Consider the following 9,485-nt stretch of genomic DNA (forward strand, 5'->3'; position numbering starts at 1 on the left):
AAGCACTCATCTTTTATTGTTCAGTCTAAAAGCAGCTGCTGTTTTAGGATTTAAACATACATTCATGCCATCCAGGTCAACACAGCTACTGGCTTTCAGACGCTTCCTCGTAGGACTCCCGCTGACAGCTCCGTCTATCTCACCCTGCCCTTGGCCTTTCCTCTTCCTTTGGCGCTGTGGAACAAACACATCATTAAACAGACTTGTGCACACTTACTTCAATCCTAATTATTAATATCACATCCTTCCTAGATATTCTGTTTGAGTCTTTGGGTGCGTACAAAGATAACCTGGGTTTGGCTCAACATTTTAAGACTTGTGTTATTTACTGAGGGAGCAGTCTCAGAATTAGCTTATCTATAGACTCACCTCATTTAAACAGAATATTTTGTCATTAAAAACTGCTTCTATTAAAAGAAGTAAAATAATTATTGATAAAAAGCTGATTTAAAAAAACATTTTTTTAACAACTGTTTTTTTAATTCTTCAAGCCTTCACGTGATGTAAAGCTCCTGTGAGTAGATCTCAGCTGTTTATAAAGCAAACTAAAGTTAATACTAATTTATCCAAATTATCCAAGTAAGCTAACCACACTATATTTACTTTAATTGTGCAGTTTGTATTATTAAAGGAACCTGCTCGCATCTTTGAATTGACTTTTGGTGATATTTTATTTATTTTTTATTTGCTCCCACGTCCTTTTTTTCCCCACTGAAATAGCATCTACAATACAAACTGCCTATAATGAGCGTTTTCCTTGGGATTTGTAGGAAAGTGGACTCTTTCTAATTATGAGGTCAGATATGGTGCTGATCACACACACTGACTGACAACATGAATGAATAAGGACCTAACGGCCTGTGTCGTCACATGATGAGATACGTCTATTAATATCAGCATTTAGGAAATTAATGCATTCACAGAGTTGGTGATTTTTTGCAGCAATCCCTCCGGCGTCTCGCAGCCGCAGTCGTGCTCCTGGCCCTGGATAACACTGCGGTACTCCTCGTATTTTTGCAGGATTATTTGCTGCTCCTCCGCTGTAAAGTAGGCTGCTCTCTTCTCCATTGATAATGCGCCGGGGCCACTAACCACCCCCATTTTATGTGTGCGCGCACAGATCCCAGCCGGATTCACTTATCGAGTTAATAACGAGCTTTGTAGTACAGCAGATCTGGATGACTGAGATCCGGTGAAGTTCAGCGAGTTGTTGCAGAGTTATCCTGGATGACTTAATCCAGCTTCGTAGTACAGGCCCCTGGGCAGCAAGTAAGCGTGATTACCTTGGCCAATTACAGCCCGCCCAGTGAGCATGTGACTTTGCGTGTTGATTAGTGAGCTGAAGAAGCTATCCTGAGTGGCTACGACAGTGGACTTAGCACAGAGCAAGAAAAACACAACCAAAGTGAAATGACTTTCACTTGCTTTTGGGAGCTTGGAGAGCAGCACGGTGTGCAGAGCGACGCAAGTTAGCTTTCTGCTAACCAGGTATGTGTCAAATACCCATGATTAGCTTGTGCTAAGTCTGGTGCACGGCTCTCGAGTCTCTCCTATGTAGAAACTTGATGCCACTGGTGGTTGCTGGGCTACTGAGTAGTGTTGTGCGAATCGTGAACAAATTGTTCAATACCGGAGAATCACTTTGCTGACTCGAGAATCATGATTCTTAGCCCCAAATGACTCATTTACTGACTCAGTACAAAGCTCATGGTAGCCCAGCCCCTCACTCACTTCAAGGGAGAATGGCTGGTACGTAGAATGGCTCAACTCACAGTGTATACGGGTCATTAACTCACCCACATTACATACGATCACTAACTTACTCACAGTATGACTCAAAGCACATACGAGTCACTCACCAGCTCGAACATAGCATTGCTCGACTCTTAGCACACACGGGTCGCACTAACTCACTCACAGAATGACTCAAAGCACATACAGGTCACTCACGCACCCCCTTCCTCCCCTTGAGTTACAAATCACTCAATAGCTTAATAGGTTGCACGGCTCGACTCACAGCACATAATCTCACTCACCTCATGCTGGCGCAGACAAACTTTTCCAAATTGCAATGTCTCGCCATATCGCTGTCATCTCACATTTTATTCTCCTGTCTATGCTGATCTCTCATTGAAACAGCACCACTGCCACCTACAGTACTATTGTTTGTTTACAAGCCAAGTATTAGATATATGATGCCAAATTGCTTTCTGGGTAACTGACTCGGGTGACTCAAATGACTCAAAAACCAGATTCACTTCGGTGAGTGACTCATTTAAACTCGATTCAGTAAAAAGAATCGAGTTTCCCATCACTACTACTGAGGGTGTTCATGTAGTCAGGGTAAGAGGTTGTGGGTGTGTGCTGCTGCTGGCACTGAGCCCAGGAGGAGGAGCCCAGTTTGTGTTTACTAACAAGTAATAAAAATTCCTGCAAAAACAAGTACCTTCAACTGCTATTGTCTACATTACACACTGAAAGTAAATCACATTTCTCATACTGAAAATTACCGACACATACAGGACTAGATCATAATGAGATAGAAAACACTACAGGAACAGCAATATTAAAACCTGAGGGCTTTTCACAGGAACTTTTCACATTTATAGTCATTTTGTTTGCATTTCTATGGCACTCTATATCAAAGATATTTTTCCAAGTTTAAGACTTTTTAAAGGAAACCAGGGTCCGTAGCTTTAAGTTAAAGCTTCCTGTAGAATCGTTTTGGACTGACTTGAACAGTCTCAGAGATAACTGAGCTGCTTGTTTCTTTAGAGTCACTGCAGGTGGACCAAAGAAATATCACCCAACACTTTTTTAGTGCATAATACTTTTGAGTTTTTAAGTGCACCAGTTTTCATTAAGAGATTACAATAAATGAAGAATAGTTAAGTTGAGTGTAGAAAATCAATGATGGAAGTTAAAGAGGGCAGAAAGCAAAGCCTCATGCTGTTAGAGGAAAGGTAAAGCACACGAGTTGTTTCCTCTGAGCAGCAGCCTTACCTTTGATTCTCTCTGCATCAGAAGATCTCAAACCTCCTCACTTTCATTTCTAAACATCAACTTAAAAAGCAGCTGCTGTAGATACTCACCAAACCATCGAACAGACATCTTTCTGTTTTAACTGCTGCCTTTCAGGGTAGTTAAGATCAGCGACTTTTCAGAAACTGGTCCTGATAGTGTCTTTAAGCAGCTTTCATACCCTCAAAGTAACCCCCCCTCCTCTATTTCACCGACTTCAAAGCTGAAACATAGCTGTGGATCAAGAACTCAGTGTTTGTACACTTCCTGGATGAGTGCGTAAAGAGGGGGATGAGTAATAGATGAATGAAGGAGATTTGCTGCTTCAGTTAAAGGAGAATAAAGAATATTACACAGCAGATTAAAGTCATGAGATGAAAAGTGATGAAATAATTCATGCATCCATTAAATATCCAACGTGCTGATGACACTACATGGATCTTTTTTTATGGCTGTGTGAAACATGTAAATATATGAATGTATATTTGACTTGTTCACAGCCATAGAGAGGTGAGTGTCTATGTTAATCTCACTCGTTACAGACTGAGTCACATGTTCCCACTGAGCAGGAGGATGTGAGTTTAAAAGGCCTTGGGGTCAAAGACAGAGCAGCACATGAACAGGGTGAAGTTTACATCTGCAGTGGATGAAACAGCGTTTTAAAGTTTTATATCTGACTCATCATTTCCCAAGGCTCTTTAAAGAGGGACAAAACTACGGCCGAGGATTAGGGCCATTCTAAAAATGAAAAACATAAAGTAAGATTTGAAGGATAAAATCAAGAAGTTAAAAGAATTACGGCGTGATTTAAGGAGAAAAACTTTTATTACAGGCTATTTTTAATCTTTATGAATGCTTTAGTTCTAACTGTACCTCCATGATAAACTCACACATTAAGACTTCACATTAGCTGTCATGTTTATCTTATAACACTGTGAATAATTTATATGCTTTATTCGAAATTACTCTAAATTATTCGAATTTACTCTAGCTCCGTTTCCACCAAGCGGTTCAGCTCAGTTCGTCTCGGTACTGCACACATTTTGTGGTGTTTCCACTAACTAATCCTAGGAAAGGTCCCCAAATTACCGACCTGTACTGTCCCACTTTTTGGTAACCTTGTCAATTACGATGTGACACCTGCTGTATTTCTCCTGGTAGCACAGAGCCTTCTCTGACAACAAAGCTTGATTGTGATTGGCATGTGGCTCTTTGTTACAAAGACCAAAGGAGACAAATTGCTGGATGTCTTCCATTGCTCTTTGTTTACTGTGTCACATTTTTCTTCTTCGTTGGATTTATTAGTGGGGTACACTGTGATGTGCAGCAATATTGTCACGCTATTGTGTAGCTGATGCGGCAGTCAGCATCCAACTTACGCCCCGCCTACCGAGAAAGGCACAGTTGGCGGTGGAAACACTAACAGGACCAGGCTTTACCGATCCGACCCGTACCGGACTATTTGGTGGAAACAGGGCTTTTGACTTGATCTCATACATCACAACTTTATAGACTCTAATCTTGTACATTCTGAGTTATTTTTACTTAAATCTTGAACACAACAACTGTTTTTTTCTATTGTAATCTCATAACGTTATGATTTTACAGACTTTAAACTCTTAACCCTACAGGACTTTATTCTTGTACACCATTCTAACTTTCATCTTGTAATTAACATTTATACCTAGAAGTATCTATAACTATAGGTATCAATTACATACTAAGATTTAAATCTCATTATGTTTTAGCTTAACTTTCATGCAGTGGCGTGTGCAGACTTTTTAAAGGTTGGGGTAAAAGAAAAAAAGGCACACACAGCGCGTGTTACCATGTATTAGCCCCCCAAAAAGGCACGGTAGCGCACCTTTGGCACCCAAAAGTGCACTTTTGCATGTGTTTTGGCTCCCAAGAGGACTCTTAAGCACATATTTTGACAGTTATGCCTCAAATACACCAGATATGTCAACTGACACCAGTCCAACAAGCTGTTCAGTCCAACAAGCTGCATGACTGATAGACAGCTGGCGTCACAGACCGAGGAGTTCCTGCTCTTCCCACTGCGTTGATAAGTCTTTTTTCGTTCATGTTGGGCTGTAAAACCTCAAACCTGTTGACTCCTGGTCTGACTAAGCTCATTATGTTCATTTGTTGTCGTAGTCAAGCTAAATACCAACTGATTTTGACACAGTTTGTTTTATTTTGAAAGTCACTGGGTGTTTTTAGGTAGTTCCCGGTCATGACTTCCTGTCCCGCTCAATCTTTCCTATGTTGAATTTATACGTCACAGCTCTGCGTACGTCATAAATAGGATGGTTGCATATTATCTGCGAGATGACAGACCAGCCACGCAGACAGACTGCAACAGAATGGATCCAGTGTAAATTACACATGGACTTGAATAGAAACCAACTGATCTGTTGCCATGATGGAACGGAGATGCACTGCAGACACATCTGGTCTATTTTATTGTAAGGTATATGTTTTGACTCATAAGAGCACGTCAGCATGTGTTTTAATTTCATAAGAGGCCACTCTCGTACGCGTTTTGCCGCCCCAGAGGGCACTGAAGTTGGTTTTTCAACAATTGAGCCATGAGAAGGGGGAAACGCCCCCTTTCTACCCCCCTTCTCTGCACATCACTGCTTCTGTGTTAATCTTGAACATTATGATTTTACATCAATTGTAATCTTTTATTATTACATTACTCTCACTTTTACTTGTACATAAATAATTTTTCATTTTCACTTTAATCTTATAATATTTTACATTCACTTGGACAATATGTTAGGTTTGGCCCTAATCCTCTGTCGTATAAAACCACCTCAATACTTAATTATTTTTCTCTCAGAGCTCATATTAGCAGCACCCTGAGGTTTCCTTGGAAAGTGTCAGATGTGGTTGAAAAGGTGAACAGGACTTACCTCTGGTGGTTCTGAACACGCACCAGTAGCTGATTGATCTGTGGGGACAAACATGGACAAACATGCTAAGCACATGAAGACAGCAGACAACATGAGCAGGCAGAAGCTGAGACAGAGAGCGGACCTCGTGGTCCATAAGAAGAGCTCAGCAGGACAAGGACTCACCTGATCTCCACAGGTTTACCTGCAGGTGGGGACTCCTGCTGTCTTTCTGGATGTTTAACATCTGTGATTCCTTTGAGTTTATCGCCTGTGTATCTTTTATTTCCCTGAGGACCAAGACTGTGTTTCAGATTCCTCTTACCACTCCTTGTTGAGCGTGTATCTAACAGCTGTTTCTGGGTGTTTTTGTCACTTAGCAGCAGACAATAGAGACGAGCTGAATGACTGCACGGTATCCTCGGCAGACGTTTTCATGAACACACACAGCTTCACCTTCAGTACCGTTCCCGCCCCACTTCCCAAGACCCCACGGTTTGTGACTCTTCAACACACGGGCAGCAGAACTACACAACAACCAAGCGGCTCACACTCCTCATTAACAGCTACTCACAACTTCTGCTGCTCATTGATTCGGCTCTGGAGGACATTGATCTGGAAGTCAAGCCACATTCATTTTAGATAGGCACCCTGAGGACAGCCTGCACTTGAAAGCAGAGGCCGTATGCTTTCAGCTTTCATATTCTGAGGCTCTTCATGGCTCTGGGCTGTACACCAACCTGCAGTATCTTACCGTTTTTATTTTACAGTAATTTTAGTGAGTCTTCATGCATTTAATCAGCTTCAGCAGTGAGTAAATATCATCTGCTGTCCAGGCATCTTTAATTCCCACTTCTCGTCTTCATTAGCTAATTATTGCCTCCATCTCACAGCCAAACATACTGTGATGAAGTCCATGTCATATGATCGTCCTGAGATAAAGCACTTACGTCATATTTCTGCTTCTTCAGTTTCTCACAGAGGTCGAACTTCTCAGCTTCCAGCGTCATCAGCCACTGCCACAGCTCGCTGGCTTTTTCCCTTCAGAGCAAGAGTCAAAGGTCATCCAGACAGACTACTGAGAGGCTTATTAATACTCTGAAACTCTAACAGAGGAATTACAGGCTGGTGAATTTTCCTCATGGAGGAGAAAAAGGTTCTTACTTCAGCTTGTCTTCACTGAGGTGGTCGATGTTGAGGGGCTTCCTCCTGTCTGCCAGGATTTTCTTTTTCTTTTCTCTCTCCGTCTGCCTCTTTGCGCCCCTCTTTCCGTCTTGCTGGATGGACGGAAAGTGTTTAAGGAATACACAAAGCAAAAACTGTCACAGCAGCCACAGAACACAGCTCCATTGAGCGAGCATTTGTTGGATTGGATGGTTTCCTATCTGTGTTTGCTGACTAACCCTCTGCTGGACTCCACCGTACTGCTGAGTCATGTTAGTCAGAGCCTTCTTCTTCTTGGCATCCTCATCGTGCTTCTTGCGGGCCTCCTCCTGCTCTTTCCTCTCCTTTTCTTCCTGGAGAACAGATCGCACAAGATGGTGAGAGATGAATGCAGCACATGTCTCATAAACTAACAGCGAATTGTAAAAATAGTGGTATCTGTCCATGACTCCAGAAATTCATTATCTATCCCTTGATTAGCTAACTTTCCATGATATATATGTATGCGTGAATGTATGTATGTATGTATGTAAATGTATGTATGTATGTATGTATTTATGTATGTATATATATATGTATGTATGAATGTAAATGTATGTATAGATGTATGTATGTTTGTATGTATGCATTTATGTATGTATGTATGTATGTATGTATGTTTATGTTTGTATGTATGCATGTATGTATTAGTGTATGTATGTATGTATGTATGTTTGTATGTATGCATGTATGTATTAGTGTATGTATGTATGTATGTATGTATGTATGTATGTATGAATGTTTGTATGCATGTATGTGTGTATGTATGTATGTATGTATGTATGCATGTATGCATGTATGTATGTATGTATGTATGTATGTATGTACATTTGTTAATGTATGTATGTCTATTTTTGTATGTATGTATATGTATGTTTGTGTATATGTATGTATATGCTTATATGTATGAACATATGTACGTATGAAGGAATGAATGTATGTATTTGTATGTATACATATGTATGTATGTATATGTATATGTATGAATGTATGTGTGCATGTTTTATATGTATGTATACATATGTAGGTATGTATGTATGAATGTATGTTTATGTATATACAGTGCTGGCCAAAAGTATTGGCACCCCTGCAATTCTGTCAGATAATGCTCAATTTCACCCAGAAAGTGATTGCAATTACAAATGCTTTGGTATTAATATCTTCATTTATTTTGCTTGGAATGAAAAAGCACAGAAGAGGATGAAAAAAAGTCAAATCAATTATCATTTTACACAAAACCCCAAAAATGGGCCGGACAAAAGTATTGGCACCCTCAGCCTAATACTTGGTAGCACAACCTCTAGACAAAATAACTGCAAACAACCGCTTCTGGTAACCATCAATGAGTTTCTTACAATGCTCTGCTGGAATTTTAGACTCTTCTTCTTTGGCAAATTGCTCCAGGTCCCTGAGATTTGAAGGGTGCCTTCTCCAAACTGCTATTTTGAGATCTCTCCACAGGTGTTCTATGGGATTCAGGTCTGGACTCATTGCTGGCCAATTTAGAAGTATCCAGTGCTTTCTCTCAAACCATTTTCTTGTGCTTTTTGAAGTGTGTTTTGGGTCATTGTCCTGCTGGAAGACCCATGACCTCTGAGGGAGACCCAGCTTTCTCACACTGGGCCCTACATTACGCTGCAAAATTTGTTGGTAGTCTTCAGACTTCATAATGCCATGCACACAGTCAAGCAGTCCAGTGCCAGAGGCAGCAAAGCAACCCCAAAACATCAGGGAACCTCCGCCATGTTTGATTGTGGGGACCGTGTTCTTTTCTTTGTAGGCCTCATTTGTTTTTCTGTAAACTCTATGTTGATTCCTTTTCCCAAAAAGCTCTACTTTTGTCTCATCTGACCAGAGAACATTCTTCCAAAATGTTTTTGGCTTTCTCAGGTAAGTTTTGGCAAACTCCAGCTTGGCTTTTTTATGTCTCTGGGTCAGAAGTGGGGTCTTCCTGGGTATCCTTCCAGAGAGTCCCTTTTCATTCAGCCGCCGACGTATAGTACTGGTTGACACTGTGGTACCCTCAGACTGCAGGATAGCTTGAACTTGTTTGGATGTTAGTCGAGGTTCTTTATCTACCATCCGCACAGTCTTTCGTTGAAATCTCTCATCAATTTGTCTTTTCCGTCCACATCTAGGGGGATTAGCCACAGTGCCATGGGCTCTAAACTTATTGATGACGCTGCGCACGGTAGACACAGGAACATTCAGGTCTTTGGAGATGGACTTGTAGCCTTGAGATTGCCCATGCTTCCTCACAATTTCGCTTCTCAAGTCCTCAGACAGTTCTTTGGTCTTCTTTCTTTTCTCTATACTCAATGTGGTACACACAAGGACACATTACAGAGGTTGAGTCAACTT

At 41.0% G+C, this 9,485-nt stretch overlaps 1 protein-coding gene across 1 annotated transcript in view; it reads right to left on the reverse strand.

The window, feature by feature from the left end:
- Nucleotides 1-3: 3 nt before the first annotated feature.
- LOC141810946 (troponin T, cardiac muscle-like) overlaps nt 4-9,485 on the reverse strand; it is an 18,002-nt gene continuing 8,520 nt past the window's right edge. The window contains exons 10-14 of the mRNA XM_074698811.1: nt 7,325-7,438; nt 7,086-7,198; nt 6,872-6,962; nt 5,943-5,980; nt 4-174 (exon numbers count right to left, since the gene is read on the reverse strand). Of these exons, the coding sequence (XP_074554912.1) occupies nt 135-174; nt 5,943-5,980; nt 6,872-6,962; nt 7,086-7,198; nt 7,325-7,438 (396 nt within the window). The 3' untranslated portion in view covers nt 4-134. The remainder of the gene's footprint in view (nt 175-5,942; nt 5,981-6,871; nt 6,963-7,085; nt 7,199-7,324; nt 7,439-9,485) is intronic.

Source organism: Halichoeres trimaculatus, unplaced genomic scaffold (genome assembly GCF_033239565.1).
Source record: "Halichoeres trimaculatus isolate MK-OKI-2021-1 unplaced genomic scaffold, fHalTri1.1 fHalTri1_scaffold_21, whole genome shotgun sequence".
Taxonomy (NCBI): Eukaryota; Metazoa; Chordata; class Actinopteri; order Labriformes; family Labridae; genus Halichoeres; species Halichoeres trimaculatus.